The following is a 20,750-nucleotide window of genomic DNA, read 5'->3' as shown; positions in this document are numbered from 1 at the left end:
ATGATGCGATAAAACTAGTGATAGAGAGAAAAAATCTTAAAAGAGGAAAAAAGTACATTAAAAAATAAGGATGGCAGCAGACTTCTTATTAGAAACAATTCGAATGAGACAACAGTGGAGCAACATCTTTACACTACTAAAAGAAACAAGTTCAGCTGAATGCAAATCAGACTTTGAAAAGTATTCAAACAACATCAAACTTAGAACCATATAACAAAGAAATCAAAGGCAGGTACTGTATGATAATATCCTATCTACAGGCAAAATGCCAAAGCTTCATTTATATGTTATTGTCCTCAGAGAAGAGGAAAAATGACTCACCAGTCATACTGCATAGCCTTTACCAGCCCTCTCATACCAGTACCAGCAATCTTATTTACAGTACCATCACCGTTTCTGATTAAAAATGGAGAAAGTTCACAGAGCCGTAGCTTCCTAAAGCCTGTGTCACTGATGAGTTCATATATGCAGAGGCTATACTCAAGCCTTTTCTCTGGGCTAATGTAGTTTTTACTCAGTTGTTCCCATGCCTCTTCCTGATGTTTATTTTGCAGGTTACTAGAACAATAGTATTTTTAAAAGCTCTTCCCATGTTTTGGGGTAAAACGATCCTCTTGCTGCATTCCTTTGGTGATTTCCTCTTTCAATTTTGTTTCACGTACAATTCATTCACTCTCACAGTCTCATTTTAGATACTGCTGCTCCCAACCTGTGTATTCAAACCACCTCAAAACAGGCAATGGCAGTGAGCAGATTGTCACAACCTACTCCATTTACTCTATTATGTAAACCCAGACATTTAAGTGCTCACCCGCCAAGGCATGGTGAGGCAGGAATGTCTATTCTTGCAAACAAAAGCAAACTATAAGCCATCCTTTTCTCTGACCAAATTAATCACTAGAAGTTGGACGTGGGAAGACTGAAGCACAGATTCAGTACAGTCCTCCTGTACAACTCATGAGCAGAAACACCCTGAAAAATCTCTACACCCTCTGAGATATGTACAGACAGGGAAACATCAGCTATAAACTTATGGCAAAGGCTTGATGGGACTGACTTATATAACTTATGTAAGTCCCCAAACCCTCTGTGAAGTAAAGCAAGGGTTAGAAAGCTGTGATTCCAGGACTTCCCTGGTGGCGCAGTGGTTAAGAATCCACCTGCCAATGCAGGGGACACGGGTTCGAGCCCTGGTCCAGGAAGTTCCCACATGCTGCAGAGCAACTAAGCCCATGCGCCACAACTACTGAGCCTGCACTCTATAGAGCCCCTAAGCCACAACTACTGAGCCCACGTGCCACAACTACTGAAGCCCATGTGCCTAGAGCCCATGCTTCATAACAAGAGAACCCACTGCAATGAGAAGCCTGCACACAATGAAGAGTAGCCCCCGCTCACCGCAACTAGAGAAAGCCCACGCGCAGCAACGGAGACCCAATGCAGCCAAAAATTAATTAATTAATTAATTTAAAAACAACAAAAAAAGCTGCGATTCCAAGAGACCTACAGCAAAGAAGTGGAGAGTTAATACTGACAATAATAGGAGCAATAGATATTCAGTACTCAGTATGTACCAGGAAATGTTTGAAACATTTTACAGATATTAACTTATTTAATCTTTAAAAGAAACCCGTGAAGCAGGTACCCTTATCCTCATGTTACAGTGGGAGTAATAATGCAATCCATGTTACAGTGGTGGAGCCCCGTCAGTCTGACTCGAGCCCGCTCTCTTGACCACTCTCCTAATGCTGTGTGGGGAGAAGGAACACTGGACAGAGGCTGAATGCACGGTCAGTGCCTTCTCCCCTCACTCATTACCTCACTCTCCTGACCAGCTGGGATCAATGTCACCTACTCTGCCTACTTTATAGATCATTTTGAGCAGCAAGAAGTAATTTTACAAAACTTCACAAAATATTTTAAGTGTCAAGCCAATAGAAAGCATTACAGAGGGGGTCTAAAAGACAGCAGCAATGTGTAAGGGGGCTTTTGGAAAGAGCAGTGTATTGAGCATAGGAAGGCAAGGCAGAGTGAGTGTCCAAAGCAGCTTTTGGTGTTACGGAAGCAGAGAATGTCTACTGATGCCTTTGTCACTTGCTACTCTTTGTTGTTTCTTAGCACTCATTTCTCAGGCCAAGGGATCTTGCCCCAAGAGTAAAACAGTTCATCTGAAAGCTTGCATTCTTATATTAATAAGGGATCCCTAAATTGGATTAAACAGTCTCTTTGGTCCATATAGATAAGAAATGAAGCAATCATAAAGGATAAAGAACAAATTTATTTTTCATCTGGAATTTAAAAACTCGAGAAGATAGCTTGAGAGGAATCTAAGCTAAATGATAAAAGACATTTAAAAAATATATGCCCCTAGTTAAGAAAAGAATGAAAGAGGGAAGGAGGAGAGGAAAAAAAGGAAGAAGGGAAGAAGGAAGGAAGGAAGGAAGGAAAGGAGGGAGGAGGGAAGGGAAGGAGGAAGGGAAATACCCACCATCTTTGCTGTGAAATAAAGGTAATGGAAAGCTTTGTCTATTTTAATGGCCCTGAGAGCACTAATTTTGCAAGTTTTGCCAGAGCCTTGGCTGGTCCACCCCCAGCAGAAATGTACAGAGACTGAGCAAGCACATCTGTCCTCCTGTAATTAAGGCTGCAGAGCAGCAGGTGCAAACTTCTCATCCTTCAGCTTGACTCTTAAACTGCTTGTGCTCTTGTAATTTAAAGTCAAAACTTGTTAAAAGTGAGATTTGTAAGGTCATTAGTCTATAACAGGGGCTAGGCACTCCAGACATTTCTTTAAATCAAAATTAGAAACAGCTACCCTACTAACACATATCAGCCAGCCGTACTAAGATGTTGCCGTTTCACATTTTCCGGTGGGCGGGGGGGGGGGGGGGACTATTAATTCCAAGGAGACTAATAGCCACATGAACATGATATTGAAGCCAGACTGGAAGAGTTCTTTTCCCTTTAGTATAAAGCTTTTTCAGTAACAGAAAGAGTCCCTTACCCAGCCCTCTCTCGATGTAATTTAGGTGCTTATTTTCTTGTTAAAAATTTATCTTAAGAATTTGAATTGTAGTCACCTTCTTCCAAAGAGCTGAAGCAGCAAAACCTTGCTGCAAAACTAGTTCCATTTAAAACATTTCGGTGTGATCCTGCCAGACCCTAAAATAATTATAGCCTAGAAAGGCAGATGTGGCTTTGGGTCTGAACAAGTTTTATACTGTACCTTTTCATGGGGTCAGAAGAAAGATCAGTGACATAAGTGTGTGCCAAGAAAACACATTGAGGTAGAAGCCATCTGCTTCTGCAGGAACACCCAAAAGAAAGGTACAATGCCTGGGGAAAGAGCAGGGTTTTATTAGGGACAGTGATACTACTTGTTTGGCATAGAGGTTCCAGCTACCAGTGAGGGAACCAACTTTTCCTTTCTGAGCTCTAGTAATGCCTGTACCAGTTGTAGAATTCTTTGAAATGTTGAGTTAATAGGGTCACTGCTGCTTCTTGAATGCCTGCTGCAGGAACTAAGAAAAAAGACTTGGTGGACAATGGCTGTCTAAGCCAATAGAAGAGGGTTTCAGAGCTCAACCTCTGGGGTAGAAAAGACCCCTGTTGGCTGAGGGCAGATGCTGCAGACCTTGCAAGAACACAGCTAGCTTGCAGTGCCATCCAGGCCTACTGCTAGAGTTGTGTAAATTATTTATGGGCTTTGGCTATAAATTAGAGATGAATGGAAGGCCTTTGGGCCTGATCTTGAATGTACTATTAATGAATGTCATGCATTTTCTGCTGTAAGGGAGGGTTTTTGGTAAGAGGACCAAGTCCTCTTGTATATAGGAATTACTAATGCTATTACTGTTTTGAAGACTGTTCTTATCTCAAATTCTGCTCTAACAGGGGTTTAAAAAATCCTTTGGTAGGAAAGGGAGATGTAGTCAATCATCCATTTAATTCAACTCACCTTTCATATCCTTCCGTCATAAACACTGGATCTAATTCCCATTTCAGAGAAGTTAAACTTACCTCTTTCCTCATCATCAGCAAAACTTCCTTGCTTGTGGTTGTCCCAGGTATCTAAAATTCTCATATAAACATCTGAATTAAAAGTAGAAATGCTATTAGGGCTCTTTGGGGCCAAACATCATCCAAGCTGTCAGGCTTACCCTTCTCAAATAAGCTAGTCAGCACCATCACCAAAACTTCCTGCACTTTCATGAGTACCAGGAGATACAAGGACACTTAGAATTACCAAAGAGCTTGTGTACCTCAGAGTAAGTGTCCCTGGCCACACAACCTCAGGATACTGTTCAGACTTACACCGTGCCAGCCATCAACCTCTTTCTCACACATGCACACACAAACTCTGGTGACAGAGACAAGAACTTTTGCTCATATTTTTTTTAATGTATCACAATGAGCAGGAAACATACTTGATGAAATATTTTCAAAGGAGTATATTCAATTACCATCTACAATCAACTTAACTATGACAACAAAGTTTTTGTGACAAATTTTTTCAGTTTGAAAGTTCCATGTGGTTCTGTTAGTCTCCATGTATTTTGGTACAGTTCGAGATCAGCATTGTTACAGTAACAAAAAAGCTAACAAGACTACATTATAGAAAAACACCAAGAACATCATTTTTGGTTTCACTTGCTCTATTTTTTTTTTGTTTTTTTTTTTTGTTGTTTTTTTTGTTTTTTTGTACACTGCAAAGGCTGTTCATATACCTCTTCACCTCAGGGTCACGTTCATGTATGCTTTCTTTCCTACCCAAACTTGCCCCCCTCCCCTCCGAAGAAAGTAAACAAACAAACAAAAAAACTAGTCAAAGCTTTGTTTCACAGTGGGCAGTATCTCAGCGCCAACAAACAACCAACTCAATTTATGCTTCTATTTAAAATGTTTTAATTTAATTTATTATTTAAAAAAAAATATATGTCCATGAACATCAAGTGCACTGGCTTGGGTCTCTGCCTCTCTCTCCTGCAACTTCCTGCCATGCCTGATAAACTCAGGTTTAAACACGTGCTGTCTGTGTTACCTTATTTTCAATTGTGTAAAACTTTGGCCACATTCATCTCTTTAAATAGCTTTTAATTAAAAATAGAACTTCCTAAACTTTTCCGTGTGTGTATGTGTGTGTGTGCGCGCGCGCACGCATGTGTAGGTGTGTGTATGTGTTTCCTTCTTAAGTTTCTTTTTGGAGGATGGAGGAAATAACTCCCATTCTGTGGGCCCATTTGGTGCTATAACTGATTGGTGTCTGGCACCAACCCACACTGTGGAGATTCAGAAAAAAAACAACCAACCAAAAACAAGAAGTATCAATGGAGGTGAAGAACTAATTCAAAAAGTAATTTGAGATAGCCTATTCAGCTACGGACTATGCAGCAGACAGGAGTAAATTCTCCGAGTGGGACCGATCTAAACAGTTGAGCGTTGTCGTGAATTCATGCTTTGTAAATGATACTGGTCACAGCCATGGTGGATGCCAGCCCACAGACATCTAACTAGCTCATGTTTGACCTCTAAGCTTCACCATCACCGACTGCTTTGCTACTTCTAGGTTAACGCTGAGAAGAATTTTTTTTTGAATGAACGTATATGTGGGCGGTATACTTGTAGAGGAAAGCATTAAGCGTGCAACCCACTCCAGGTTGAAACACTCACATAACCCCACTGAGGAACACTGGTGGGTGGAAGCATGCTTAGTCAGTCTACCCAACCACCTTGCTATTGCCGAACACACCCACAGGTCGAGGCATGGCATAACAAAAACACTGACAGTCACTCTGCCTCACAGAGGGAGGATGGCATGGTAGCTCAAAAAAAAAAAGAAAAGAAAAGAAAGGAAAAAGAAAACACTTTGGGGAGGGGTGGCAAAATTACAAGGAAATGAACTTAAAGTTGAGGGGGGGAGGGAAAGGGATAGAAATTGCACTATTACCAAACAGTTACCATTTTTAAAAACAAAGTTTTCAGAAAAGACCTAGCAGAATTTGACAGATAAAACTACTGTTAAATTGTTAATTGGTATCACATAGAGAACCAAAAACAAAAACAATTTTTTTCTATATGATACAGACACAGAGTAACATACAACAGTTAAATGGCAAAAAATATATATATATATATTTCATAGAGTTACAAACAAGATAAAATAATGGAAAACAAAAAACTGTACAACTTCAAAATTTAAAAATGTTCATCTCAAACACGGAGAAATACAAGAATTCTTGTTAAAAGAAATAGCTTGTTAAAACAGCAAATGTTTTGCGTACTTGTTTTTGACACCTTATGCTATGACTGGATACTGGTATGAATAGTTAGATGGTATTCTTTAGTACTTCTACTTAAAAAAAAAAAAAAATTAAAAAAGGAATTTGCACTGTGCATCAGTCAGCCTAGTTAGAAATATATACAACAGTTCAGGATCTACTCTTTCATTAAACTAAAAACAAATTCATAAAAATAAAATAGTCCCGGCTAAAAAAGAAAAAGAGAATAAAAAGAAATTCATTTTCAGATCTTGGAATGCTCCAGTCTTTTTGCAAAGTCGATGAGTGGCTTCAGCCCTGGGGAAGAAGCCTGAAAGGTGACCAGATGGAACCTGCATTCACAGTCTTCAAAGTTCCCTTTTGAAACATAAGGAAGAGAATGAAGGGGAGAAGGATTTCACACTTTCGGGGTAAGGGGAGATTTTTTTCTGTTGATGTTTGGCTATGAAGGTGAAACAGCAAAGCATCTATTTGTCTCCAAAATCTACATTATAGCAGCACAAAGGTTTCCTTTCAAAGTTCAGACCGCTTTTTTAAGATGAGAAAGGGTGTATGTTGCGTTGTGTTGTGTGTTACAGGAATACGGATATTAACATAAACACAAGTGCCTCACACACAGTTCCTTTTTTGCTCTCTGTACGTACATTGCTATCTGCTTCTTTGTTGGCTGCGCTCTGGATCACTCGCTGCTCAGACTGCCTAACACAAGGACAAAACTTTGAAGTAAAAAGTGTGTCTTTTGGTATATAGAATTGTCTTTAACAGCTGCCTCTCTGCTTGCAGAAGAAGCACATAACAACCTGGGAATCTTCTGTTTTACTCTTTCTTTTATTAAACTAAGTCTTGTTTATTTAAATCAGAAACAAATTCTCAAGTAACAAGAACCCTTTCCCTTTTTTCTGCCTCAGCAGTGAAAGGGTGTGTCTTTGGATTTTATTTAAAGCATGAAATTTCTTTTTCTGAGAGAGGAAAGAAAACAAAACAAAAACACAGAAACCAAACCCCTAACCAAAAACTTTTTTAGAAAAGAAAAGCACACAGCCCAATTACACAAACCAAAACAAATGCTTTAGTTTAGGAAAAGAATATTTGAAGCATCTACCAAACAAGGAGGGGAAAAAAAGGGTGAAAAGAAAAACCAAAGGAAGGATAAATAAAAAATAAATGTACAAGGCTAACAGACATAGGTAACTAGAATTATATGCCTTTAAAAAGTTTCAACTCCCCAACCAAAAATAATCTGTGAGGATCCTAATGACCCCTAGAACCCTTTGAAATTCTTTCTTTAGTTTTATAAAATAATTCTGCAGCTACCCTCTAAGAAACGAAGGCAGCTACCTTAAGTGGGAGATTATAGGGTGGGAGGAGGAAAGAGAAAGTGGAATTAAGGGACAAAGGGGAGAAAAGCTTAGGTGAATCAACGGATTGCAATCTATCTGCTAGGAATGAACAAGACAACATCAAGTGAGGAGCTGTCAGCTGGACCATACAAAAAGCTAAATGTACACAAAAGGGTTTTTTTTTTTCCTTTTAAATCTACCATACTGCTTCAGTTCATTTCCAATGCAACAATCTACTCAACACCAAAAATGGTCATATCTATCATAAATACAGAAAGTCAGTTTTTAAAACTTATTTTTTTAAGCTACAAGTCCTCAACACTCTGTGTGTGGGTTTGTTTTTTTTTTTTTTTCTGAAAGTGGGAGTGCTTAACTTTTCCCCTTGAAATTGGCTTCAGCAGAAAAGCTATTCTTAAAATCCCCAGAAAGCTAAAGCAGTTCACATTGTTTTTCTCAAATACTTTCTGCCCGTTTTTAAATTAACAAAACAAAAAATCTTTTCTGGAACGAAAACAAAAACCAACCCCCCCCCCAAAAATAATATATATAAAACAATGATTCTGAAAACAGAAAAAAGTGTGAGCCATTGACCTGAGAATAAAAAGACATTACATTTCTTTTTTTCTTTTAGCAAGCCATTGGTATCTGAATGCTAAGATAGCAAGAAATTTAAAACTGTAACAAGGTGGACTGCTTTCCCATACAGTGCATGCCGGGCTCCTCTGTGCTATCAACGTGGGGCATTTATTGAAAAGGGGCAAATATACAAGGGGTTTAAGCTCCAAAGACATAGGGAGGCCCTGTGGACTTGTTTCCCAGACCAATAGTACCTTCAAAAGGACACAATGTAACAAGGTTAAGTTTTTTCTTTTTTCTTTTTAATATTAGAAAAGAAAAGACAAGAATGTAAAATCACCGGCATAGATAGGTATATGGGAAAACAACCCACGCTTTTTCTTCCTTTTTTTTTTCCTTTTTTTTTTTTTTTTTTTTTTTTTGGTTAGAAGCTTTGGAATTGCAGTTAGTCTATTTTTGAAATTGGTTTGTTATTAATTTTTTTATTTAAATTCATTTGTTTGTATTGTTCATCTTCAAAGCTTACAATCTGAAGGTGTCCGTTCCTACACTGGTCAGACCACTGTCCTTGGGGCAGCTGGGGTCTTTGGGACCCTCCACCGGGCTCGCCGGTCCGTCGGACTTTTGGCTGAGATCCGTGTCAGACTCCTCCGAATAGTCGTCTGTTGGCATCGAGGGCTGAACCCCTGAGGTGCTGCATGAACTTGAGGTAACCGTTGAAGATGAGGAGAGAGGAGGAAAAGAAGGGGGCTTCGCGGCCGAAGCCCGGGAGACCACTTGCGGCCAAGACTTCCTGGAGGCGTGGGGGGAAGCGGAGGACGAGGAGGGGGCGGCGGCCGACAGGGGAGGGGGGCTGTCGTTTGAGTGAGCGGCAGACTGCGAGGTAGATGCGGTGCTAGGATCGGGGAAGCAGGCAGAGTGAGGTAATAAACTAGGGTGCTCTTTGGCGTTTCTTGCTGCTCTCGTGATTGTTCTGTGTTTGTGCAAGGCCGACTCGAGATGTTGACTCAGAGCTTCCTCCCCACAGAGCGCGCTCTCGCACGCCAGGCAGTGGTACGAGCCGCCGCCGCCACCGCCACCGCCGCCGCCGCCGCCCGTGGGGACGTGAAGCACCATCTCTTGCAGGTTCACCACAGACTGGCCGAAGAAGCAGAGGGACTTCAGGTGGCTCCTCGCCGCCTCCTCGTCACTGAAGCCCGCCTGGCACTTGCGGCAGACCAACTTGTACTGCACCTTTGGAACAATGAAGGGGTCGTAGAGGGAGTCCGCACTTTTGCTTTCTGCTTCTGGCTCTTCGGGGGGTTTCGGCAGGAGGGGGGACACCTCACGGGGTGCGTTTTTCTGCTCTTCTGGTCTGGGGGATTCTTTGGCAGGGTCTTTGTCTGGGGAAGCAGCCCCCTGGGGGACTGGGGTTTGGCTTGCTTTGGGCTGCTGCTGCACTTTTTGCTGCTGCTGCTGCAGCTGCCGCTGCTGCTGGATGGCCTCCTGCAGACTCTGCTGGTATTGCTGGTACTGCTGCAGCAGGGAGCCCGGGGACAGCCCCATCAGGGCCTGCGACAGCGCAGGGCTGTAGGGGAACAGGCCTTCCATGCCGTACATAGGCTGCAGGTACCCGCTCTGCAGGGCGCCGGGGATCTGGGGGGCGTAATAAGGAGAGAAGCCTGGTACAAAGTAAGGGAGGAACTGGCTCGTGAGCAACGCTGTGGGGTCCGAAGTCAAGGCTGCCTGCAGGGCCTGCAGCTGCGCAGGGTCCACTGCATACTCCATGGCGGGCAGCGGTGCTGAGATCGTGGCTGCGGCTGCCGTGGGGGCCTCTCCTTTCTCTTTCTTGGGGACGGGCAGGGGTTCCCCTTTCCCTTTGTGTGCCTTTTCCTTCTCCTTTCCCTTCTCACCATCTCTGTCCTTGCGTTGCTGTTGCTGCTGCTGCGGCGGGAGCTGCGGCGCGGGTGGCGGCTGGGCTGCTGGCGGCGGCGGCGGCTGCGCCTGCGGCGGCTGCGGTTGGGGACTTGGCAGAGGGGCCGTCGCCGCGGGGGCCTGTGCTGGCGTGGGGGAGCTCAGCGACGCCGAGGGTGGTTTATTTGGTAATCCAGACGTGGGGAGGCCGGGGGAAGGAACTGTTGTGCTGGGCAGACCCATCAAGTTCGGTTTAGGAGATGTTAAAGCTGAAAGGAGTGGAGACAGAGAAATCACGTGTCAGTCTGGGGTGCTGAGGCTAGTGCTAAAGATGTTTCACCTGTGTCACTGGCACAGGGTCTAAGAGCTCAAGGTTTGAACTTGGAGGATCCTGTTGATCCAACGGCTTTCCCGCCAGGCCCAGGTTGGATAGCCTGTATTCTAATCCGGACCCAGCCCTGGGTCAGCTCCCATACCAGGTAAACAACTTCCAACACCTTCCTGCCCAACGTGCCACACCCATCCCACTCGGTCATGTTTTCTCTGCTGCGCTCCCAACTCTGCCCAAGGCAATTAGTCTGGAGGCCCCCAGACAAGCTGCTGCCAGCCGGGACCCATCGGAACCGATGGCCTTCATCAAAAGCCCCACAGAAATAGTACAGTCAAGAGGCCCCACCAGAAGCTGTCTGCGGACGACAGCAAAAGCAAGAAACCCGGCCAGACACCAAGACCACCTGAACAAACACAACAGGCTCTACACATGTGCCTCTCTGACCTCCACTGCTGCAGGTGAATGGATGTGTTTAGGAGGGCACAGAGAGGAGGAGCAATGGGAAGAAATGGAAACAATCCATTCAAGGTAAACAGTGGCACTGCTTTGGCTCAGCTGATCTGCTTTAACAAATCTGCTGAAAAATGTAACCACCTAGGAATAGGATTCTGTAGTCCACCGGAAAAATGAGCATTTTCTTCTCCTGCCCCTATCTGAATGACATACGGGAGGATTAGGACTGCAGATGCTTGAGAAAGCAGCCATAGGAAGAGGTGAAGAGCAATGTCAAAGTGCTGGCACCAGCAATTCCTAAGACATCACAACCTACCCCAGGCACCACTGCTTACGGGTGGCAGACCATGTCACCAGGCGCACGCAGGACACAGCCCCATCCTCAATCACACTCAGGCCTAATCTACCACTACCTGTAAAGCCTTCACCCAGCCCCAGAGCCTGACCTCCTCCCTGACCCATATCTCCTGGGTTAAATCTTTTGTTTCAGGGTGATGGAGGGCTGCTGCTGGTTCATGAAGACTAGCAAGGTGGCGGTGAAGGACAGCACTGACCACATCCAAGACACTAGACGGTATGCGTCCCTCCTCTTCAGAGGACACCAAAATGTACTACTTTATCTGGACCACCTTCAGCAAGAAAGCTGGGGTGGGGTTCCAAACAAGTCACTGTCTTCATGAGAAAAAACACTCTGAAGCCCAAGCCAGGTGAAGACAATGTTGATTTCTAGCTCCAGTGGTGCAGTATTCCCTGGGCTATCACGCTGCACTAAAAAAAAAAAACTCAGATTTCGGGTGAAGAGAACAAGGTTGCCTCAAGTTGCCAGTCCCAGCAAAAACAGGCATTAACTTTTGGATAGCCAAGGAGGATGCCTCCCTCAGCATCACATAATATCATTAATTGACTCTTCCAAAATGGCAGAAAGGGACCACTGAAATTAAGTCATCCAATTTCCTGAATGTACTTACGGGACTGAAATCAGAGGAGAAGATGTGTCTGACTTAGAAAAACTCAGTAAAGGCTTGTTGGTTAAAGTGGCACAAAGCAGATTATGAATTCCAACTCGGGACATGGCTTTGTCTATTTCTAGGCAACAGGCTTGCTCCAAGCGTTAGGCTGGAGCTGTAGGCAGAGCCCAATGACCAGTGGGGCAGAGAAGGAAGCGCCTATTGATCTCCCCATCCCTCTGGCATCAGGCTTCCAGAGAAGAACTGACTTCCTCTACCTTGAACTGACAGTGCACAAGAGAGCTTCAATTTTAAGAAACATGTACTGAACTTCTGCTATTTACCAGGCTCTGCACTAGCCATGTGAGATAAAGTAGCTCAATACATTCTCACAATAATTCCGTGGCTTTGGTTTTCTTATCTGTAAGATCAGAACCAAAGAGGCCACTTCATCCCCCTGAGGCTGAGTCACATACTCCTGGAGTCGGACTGACGAGCTATGGACTGTGGCTGACACACATCTGCCGTGTGATATCGGGCCTATTAGTTGACTGCTTGGAACCGCAGCTTTCCACAACAGATGGATGTAGGGTTTAAATGGAAGCTCATACGGAAAGAGCTTACCATCGGGCCTGACGTATTAAACACACGTTCTTTCTTTCTTTCCTAATTCCAGATGCAGTGCTCCTGGGAGCTGCGGTACAGTCAGACGGTGGTAACTGGGGCGGGCCTGGCTGCTATGAATGATTAAGAGCTGATCTGTCTTCCTACCTGGAGTCCACTCTAAGTGCTCAGAACCTGAGTAGCACTAAACATATACCTGTTGACTGACTGGCTCGTATTGGGTGCTGTGGAAGGAGTACATAGCACTGGGAGCCCGGCTCCTACCCTAGCTTGTTGAATGGTCTTGACCTCTCTGGGCCTCAGTTTTCTCATCTGTAAAACAAGGGGAATAGATCAGACATTTTGATTCTAATATTTTCACATTATTATGAAATGTTGGGCTTTCCCAAGCCCCTCTTCCAAGGTCCTGGGCTGCAAGTGAAGTTCAGTGCCCAGCCACTTTCCATAGTCTCTTTCTTGGCTTATGTCTAGCTGACTTTAACATCATTCTGTGACATTACTTGCCAACACATGTAAGCAACGACTTCTACATCTTAATGCTTTCTTTTCTTGTTCTTCTCTTTGGATAAGAAACTGGGATCTGGAATGAGGTAGCCCTCACGTTCTGTAGAACACTGCTAAAATTATAAAACTTGGATTTAATTCAACCAGAAACCAGGGCTGCTCTGGGAAGCAGCAGAACCACTTCCACCCCGGGAAGAGGGCCATGTTTTGAAGGTAAGGAGGCACTCTGAGGGGCTCTCCTTTGGTGAATGTGTACTGGTCAACACAGGCTGTGGAGGGACCCGCTAACTTGTGCCTCCGTCTCACAGGATCCTGGAGGTGAAAGTCCAATTTAGGGAAGACAGCTGGATTCAGAGAAGACGGGTGAGGGCAGAGGAGGAGGAACAAGAGAGGTACACAGAAAGAACTGCGGCACTCCCTACAAAGTGGAAAAATAACTACCAAGTACGTGACTCTGAATTAGAAAGGGAAATGGGCAGAAGAAAACGAAGGGGTGTTACCATTAACATTTTTGTCTGTCTAAAGGACTAAAACATGTCATAATTCAGAACCACAGTGCCCAATACGAGTTCCTGGTCACTGCATTCCAGTACAAAGGCAGTCTATTTAGAAACCAGGGACTTCCCTGACGGTCCAGTGGTTAAGACTCCGTGCTTCCACTGCAGGGGGCACAGGTTCGATCCCTGGTCGGAGGACTAAAATCCCACGTGCCCCGTGGTGCAGCCAAAAACAAACCAACCAACAAAAAACACTAACATAACACTCTATTTCTGACTCGAAGAGAACCCCAGGAGTAAGGCTCTACCATATGAGAGCATCTTCCTGGTAGCATCTCCTGCCAGAGCACGTCTCTGAAAAAGGAGGTGGGACCACAGGGGAAGGCAAAGAGTTGATTTAAATTCTCTTGAACCCAAATGTTTTATATTTTCAACAGATATCGAGATGGCATCTGCATTTCCCCACAAGGACTGAATGGAAGGGTCTATAATGGAAACTGCTGTCTTGAAAATACCCCAGGATCTAGTACGCCAGAACCCTGAAGTTGACGCCTATCACACACACCCTGGTGGTGGTACTGAACACCAGGCACGAGAATGGTTTCAGGAGACTGTTCCAACCACAAGATCCCCATCCTTGAACAGGCAAGTCAAAGAGTCGTGTACACTCCAGCTCTAGGGAGACTCAGTGGAAGGGACCTGAGGTTTTATTGCTGTTAGAGAACTTGAAAAGGGAAGCTTCCTATCAGGCCAGCACTCAGAGGTTTTGTGTGATAGCCATAGAAGAAGCGCTAATTGGGCGGCTATTTAATACTGGGAGAATCACCAAGAGCAGAACCCACCTGTGTTGGATGGAGTAAAGCCTGGCAAGGAGGGGCTGTTGAGGCCGGGGAGCAACACGGGAGGAATGCCCTGGATTGCCGGATATGCCGTAGGAAGGTTGAGAGCCTGAAGAGGGGCGTTGTCAAACATCCCTTGCTGCTGAGCTGCCAGTCCGAGGACCTCATTGGCCTTTTTAATCCGGTCCAACTCTTGTTGAGCCATCAACTGACGTACAGTGGCTGGGTCAAAGTATTCTTTCTCCTTGTCCAGCTGGCTTCCAATGGTGTCTTTAACTTTGGAGATATGCTGTTGGGAAAAGATATGGTCACGTACAGACAGCCGAGCGCTGTACTTGATGCCACACAAAGTGCACTCTGTTTTGGGTCCCTCGTAACTTGTTTGGTTTATACCAAAATGCTTGGCCATGCTTAACTTGGACTTCTTTTCTTTTGCCCGGGCATTCTGGAACCAGACCTGAACCACTCTCTTTGGTAGTCCAATGTCATTGCCCAGGACTTCACACTCTAGCATGGTGGGTGTCCTGTAGTCATTAAAGCATGACTTGAGGACCTTCAGCTGCAGATTGGTCATCTGAGTGCGAAAACGTTTCTGCCCGGGCCTATCCCCACTGTCTCCAGATTTGCCTGCTGACCCACTTGCACCAGGGCTTGGGGAGCAGGGGTCTGCAAGGCTCGAGGTTTCACTGTAGTCCACTGTACCTTCATTGTCATACTCCTTGCTGTAAAAGCTCGGGGCTGGGCTGACCAGACCGGATGACAACCGATCTTCATACTCGGACATTGCCATCATGGCCGCTTTGGTCAACCCTTCACTGGGCGCGGAAGAGGATTTGGTTTCAGTTGCTATTCCCGTCGCACTGTCGTTATCCGCATTGCCCTCGTCTCCAGTAGTGGTATCTGTGATCGCTGTGTTGACTGAGGAACAGTCGTCGTTGTCCAGCTTAGTTTGGTCAAAGTTTAGATTAACTGAAGACATGGAAGGGCTTTCAAAGTCTTCAATCCCTTCCACCTTGATGGAAGAAGGGCTAAGAAGAGTTCTAGGAGACAACTCCATGGTTTTGCTCACAGGTGAGAGGGGAACACCTTGGCCATCACTACTGCTTGGGGGTAGGTGGGAAAAGCTAGTTCCATCAAAAATATCTCCTTTCATCTGGAGTCCCCCATCGCAGTCTAAGAGCATTGCAGACAGAGTTAGGTTGTAGCCAGCTCTCTTGGCTTCATGCCAATGACGGGACCGGATATGAGCCTCCAGGGCAGTCTTGGCTTTGAAGAGCGCTCTGCAAAAAGGGCATCTCCTGTGGGCCTGCGCTGGGCCCACAGCCCTGAACTGTCCTTTCCTTTCCCGGGCTCGGGTGTTCTGAAACCAGACTTGTACCACACGTTTCTTCAGACCCACCTCATGCGCAATGTGATCCAACATCTTTCGAGTTGGATTGGAGTCCAAGAGATACTTTTGGTAGAGAATTTCTAGCTGTTCTGGTGTAATAGTTGTCCTCAAACGCTTGTCTCTCTGAGGTTCTTCTCCTCCCGTCCCACTGTCGTTTTCTCCAGGGCTGGCACTGGCCTTTTCCTCCAGCTTCCTCTTGAGAGTGTTCATCGTGGAGGTGGGAGTTGAAGGGGAAGTGGCCGAGCTTGCCGGAATCTGAGGTATGGCCCCAGAGAGCAGCTGGCTTGCCAGCAGTGGGTTACTCGGGTCAAACAGCATGAAAGGCATATCCAGTGACCTGTCCAAAAACTGGGGGTGGATGAACTGGTTCTGTGCGCTCAGAAAGTGAAGCTGCTGGTGCTCCTGCCAGTGCTCAAACGACGGGAACGCCAGCTTGCACTGCTCACACTGGTAGGGGATTAGCTGCGGAGGTAGGTTGGCCAGCTGCTGAGGAGTTGACGTGTGGAGGGGCTTAAGGGGCAGGTGGGAGAGCTGGGAGGGACTGGGGCTCGACTGGGCCAAGGGGCACTGAGGGGGGGGCACTTGTGGAGGAGGCTGGGGCAACGAAGCGGGGGACGTCAGCTGCGGGAGCTTTTGCTGGGCTGCATTTGTCTTCTGCTCGGGCTGGTCTTGCTGCTGCAGCTCTGCCTTTGGTTGTCCTTGCTTTTCTTGGGTCTGGTTTGGCTGTGCACTGGGAGGTTCAGCCTGCTTTGGTTTCTCATCACTCGCCTCTGGTTTTGAACTGAAGGTGGCCAGTTCGTCAGCCTCTGATGTAAGCTGCAAGAAAGCAGCGGAAGCTGTACTGGCCGTTGGTGCCGGGGTGCTGTAAGCCTGGGAGGGCATCGGGGTGCTGCACGAGGAGCTGGTGGGCGTCAGGATTTCCATGGCGTCCATGGAATCCTCGTTTTGGCTGTCATCCTGCCCCTCCTCGTCCTCATCCTTGTAACACAGCTTCTTCTGGTGCTTGATGAGATCAAAGATGCGCTGAAACACCAGGCTGCATTTTTTGCACTGGTAGTTCAAGTTGCTCGTTCGAATATACCTATCATTTGTAAGTTCCCGCCGCTCTCCATCTTTGCCCTCTCCCTGATTCTCGTAATTTTTCCTGGCCTTCTGTCGGGCGTTTTGAAACCAGACCACTATGACTCGGGTTGGAAGGTTCAGTAAATTAGAGAGTTGCTCAAATTCATCGTCCTTGGGGTAAGCGTTGGCATCAAAGAAGTCCTGCAGGACCCTCAGCTGGTAGTCAGTAAATCTTGTTCTTGAAGACCTCTTGCTCCCCCAGTACTCCTGCTTCTGAGGTTCTGGTGAAGGGGGCCGAGAGTCGATCTTGAGCTCCTCCAGGCTGGTGATAGGAGGATTGCTGAAGTTGTAAGGGGAGTCCTTGTTACGCTGCCGCTCTTTGAAGAGAGTGTTTCTGAACCAGTGCTTGATCACTTTCTGGGGCAGCCCAGACTTGTCTGCCATCTCTTTGATCTGCTCTTCACTGGGGGAGTTGTTAATGTCAAAATACTGCCGCAGGACTCGGAGCTGGTCATCGGTGATCCTAGTGCGAGGCCTCTTGTTCTGTTGCTGGAGGAGACTTGGATTGAGCTGATGCTGGTAGAGCTGGGCCAGGTCCGCAGGCAGAGGCTCCACAGGTCCAAGCTGAGGGGGCAGCTGGGCCGGCAGGGTCTGCAGCGGCATTGTCTGCATCATCAGTGGTGAGAAGATGGGCAGCTCCATGGGCATGGAGAGCTGGGTCAGCGGCACGGATGGCTGGGCCGGTGCAATCGTGGGCGAGGTGATGGGTGGCGCTGACACGGGGATGGCTGGGGTGGAGGCCGGCGGGGGCGGCGCTGCCGGAAGCGGGGGCGGCGGCGGGGGTGGGGGCGGAGGCGGCGGCTCGGGGGTCTGAGGCCTCAAGGGGTACAGCTTGTCGTAGTGCTCTCGGTACTGTTTGGCAAATCTCTCCAGCTGTTTAAAGGGAAAGTAATTCTGGTGAACATGCTCTTGATGACTCTTTAAAATCAAGATGTTCGAGAACAACTTGCCACAGGAGTCGCACTCGAGCTTTTCCGGATTCTCCCCCTGCTCGGTCTTCCCGTTCTTCTTCTGTACCTTCTGCTTGTTCTCGTTGTACTGAATGACCAGCTCAAAGCCGAAGTTCTCCAGCAAGGCCTTGGTGGCGTTCCCTCTGGCATCCGAGGCGATGCGTGGAGGGAGCATGGAAGGCTCACAACTACCCCCTGGGGCCAATTCTTTCTTCTCTTTGGCCTTCAAGGCATCGGGAAGTGATTCCTTTGGTCCCGAGTTGCCCTCTCCCCCCTCGGCACCGTCCCTCTCTCTCTGGCTTTCTTTTTCCTTTTCTTTGATGACCAATTTGTTTTTCTTCTCGATGTGCTGGCTGGGCTGTAGGAGTGCAGAGTGACTCTGGGGCAGAGAGAGCTGGCTCTGCTGCTGCAGGACCTGCTGATGGCCCTGCTGCGGGACCTGAACCTGAGCCTTCAACTCTTCCAGCAAGCCTGGGCCCGCCCCCGTCAGCGTCAGCGCCCCGCTTGTCACTGGCAGGCTCACCTCGGGGCTGAGCTGGAACTCGGCGCTGGGGATGTAGAAGGGGAAGAGGAGATGCTGCTGCTGCTGCAGCTGCAGCAGGGTCTCCGTGGCCATGGGGAAGTGAGGAAGGAGGGTGGGGCTAAACAGCTGGGACTGGATCAGGGCCGCCTGCTGCTGCAGCTCCTGCTGCAGGTGAGCTTGAACTTGGGCCTGGGCCTGGGCCAGGGTCTGTGCTTGCTGCTGCTGCTGCCTGGATGTGATCATATCTGCCAGCTTCTTCCGATTGGCTTCCTTGGGCTCTGAAGGGGAAGCAGTGTTGGCACCGCTGGGGTTCCCCAGGGGTGGCATGCCTGCACTTTCAGCGGACACTTGGCTCAGTAAGCTGGAGCTTGGAGCAGTGCCAGCACTGCTCGGATTGGTGGTGGTAAAGGTGTTACTGCCACTGGTGCTCACAGGACTTGGGGTGGAGGAGCTCAGGGAGACACTGCTGCTGTTCCCGGTGCCATTGCTGCTGCCACTTGCAGCCTCCAGCTTGGCTGCCCGGGCCTTGGTTTGATGCAACACAGACCTCATATGGATCTCCAGCGTGGAACTCTGGCTATAGGCCACGTTACAAGTGTTACACTTGAAAGGTTTGTTGTCAGGGCTGCTGGTGGGTTCTGGCTGACCAGCTGCCGATTCTTGAAGGGCTCTCTTCAACTTATGCAGGTGGGAGACAGAATTGTAGTGCACTAGCAGGATGTTCTTCTGAGTGAAAGATTCCTTGCAGACGGTACACTTGTAAGGGCGAGAAGGGTCTAGAAATTTTTCCATGGTGAAGTTGGGGCCTTTTCTGAAAGGGAGAGCTCTCTTTGGCTCTGAGCCCGAGTCTTCTTGTACCGACCCAGAGTCACTGCCCGTCGGGCTCTGTTTATCCTCCAAGTCACTCTCTTCTTCCTTGTCTTCCTCAACGATTATGGTATGGTCCTCGGCCAGGGTGGGGTCTCCCATTGCCAGGAGGTCTCCATTGGCCAGAAGGCCACCATAAAGCTGTTGGATGTCGGCCTCACTCAACTCCAGGTGGCTCGTCTCGAGGTGTTTTTTCAGAGCCTGGAAAGTTCGGAAACTGCGCTGACAGAGACAGCACATGGTGGCAGCTCTGATCACGTGGTACTGAGAGTGGAGCTGCAGCTTTTCCACGGTCTTGAAAGCTAGGCTGCACTGGTTGCAGCGATACTTGTACACGTGGCGATCCGACACGGGCAGCTGAGGCCTCTTGGCGTGAACCTCGTTGAAGTGCGTCTGGAGAGTGGCGGAAGTTTTGAAAACCTGGTTGCACCCCTTCTTCCAGCACAGGAAGCCTGAATCTTCTCTCACAGAGCCTGGGTCAGCGGGAGAGGGTTTCACATCTCCACTGTGTTCTGTGCTGGCAGAGGGCAAGATGTTCTTTCCCAGATCATCTGAGGTTTCTGAAAAAAAAAAAAAAAAGCCCAGTGATAAAGAAGGCTTAGAGCTGTCTACCCAGCAAGGCCTCATGAACAGAGTCTCATGATGAGGGAAATAAATACCCAACCTGCAGACACACACTCTCCACAGAGCCCGACACCGCTGAGAGCACGTGTTATATAAGCAGGTGCACAGGAACAGAGAGGAAGAAAAGGAGATACAAAATGTCTCAACTGCTAGTAGGCCTATACCATAGCACAAATCTGCCTTTTAAACAATATTTGTTTGTTTCAATTTCTCAAGAACTGGCTTGAAGGGATACCCCCTTTACATGGATCTGAATTATAGAATATGTGAATTCATGCTGTCCTAAGCTGTGGGGAATTTGCAAGAATTGCTATCCACTGTAATATAAGAAATTTTGGGATATATATATTTTTAGGCATTAAATTTCTTGTTATAATGTGACTTTGGACTGTCCTCTCTATTCAATAAGCAAAGAACATTCAAGTGGCCAATTATGAAAACACATTAAAACTTTTCTCTACAGTGAGATCATCACCCGTAAATATTCTGACCCTTTTTTGGGTCAGCTGTATGCTGCCTAATATGGAAAAATCACAAGGGAGACACGGTGGGGCAGTAGTGTGGTGTAACTCTTCCCAGCTTAAACCTCAGCTGCTGACAAGGTGTCAAAGATGTAGGAGAGACTCATAAACAGAGGTCTAAGGCCCCATCCAGCTAGCACCCACCGTGGGGCACCAGCAGCATCTATGCCCACAACAGTGTTCTTTCCAAATGCACCTCTCCGCTGCCTCCCATAAGGCACTCCTGGAAGTCTCAGAGAAGAGCTCTGTGCAGAGATGACAGCACCTAGAAAGACAACTAATCCAGTGCCCTGAGGTCACCCATGTGCTCCACAGGTCCCTAATAATTAAGTCCTCAGAGAGGGAGTATTTGATGGCTTAGGGTGGTAAGTCATGGGTCTACTGGCTGACTCTCTGGTTAGTCACTTCCTCACTGTATAGTCAAGGGGACAGATGTCCACCAAAACCCCACTGGTTCTCACCTGCTTTTCT

General features: G+C 47.0%; 1 protein-coding gene across 2 annotated transcripts in view; it reads right to left on the bottom strand.

Annotated features, from left to right (window-relative positions):
- Window positions 1–6,234: 6,234 nt before the first annotated feature.
- The window catches only part of ZFHX3 (zinc finger homeobox 3), a 243,190-nt gene continuing 228,674 nt past the window's right edge, over window positions 6,235–20,750 (bottom strand). For both annotated transcript variants that reach the window (XM_082676097.1, XM_082676096.1), the window contains exons 8-9: window positions 14,286–19,694; window positions 6,235–10,356 (exon numbers count right to left, since the gene is read on the bottom strand). In XM_082676097.1, coding sequence (XP_082532223.1) covers window positions 8,717–10,356; window positions 14,286–19,694 — 7,049 coding nt within the window. In that variant the 3' untranslated portion in view covers window positions 6,235–8,716. The remainder of the gene's footprint in view (window positions 10,357–14,285; window positions 19,695–20,750) is intronic.

The sequence above is a fragment of the Grampus griseus genome (genome assembly GCF_964374135.1).
Source record: "Grampus griseus genome assembly, chromosome: 19".
Taxonomy (NCBI): domain Eukaryota; kingdom Metazoa; phylum Chordata; class Mammalia; order Artiodactyla; family Delphinidae; genus Grampus; species Grampus griseus.
This window is presented reverse-complemented; position numbering and strand designations above follow the sequence as displayed.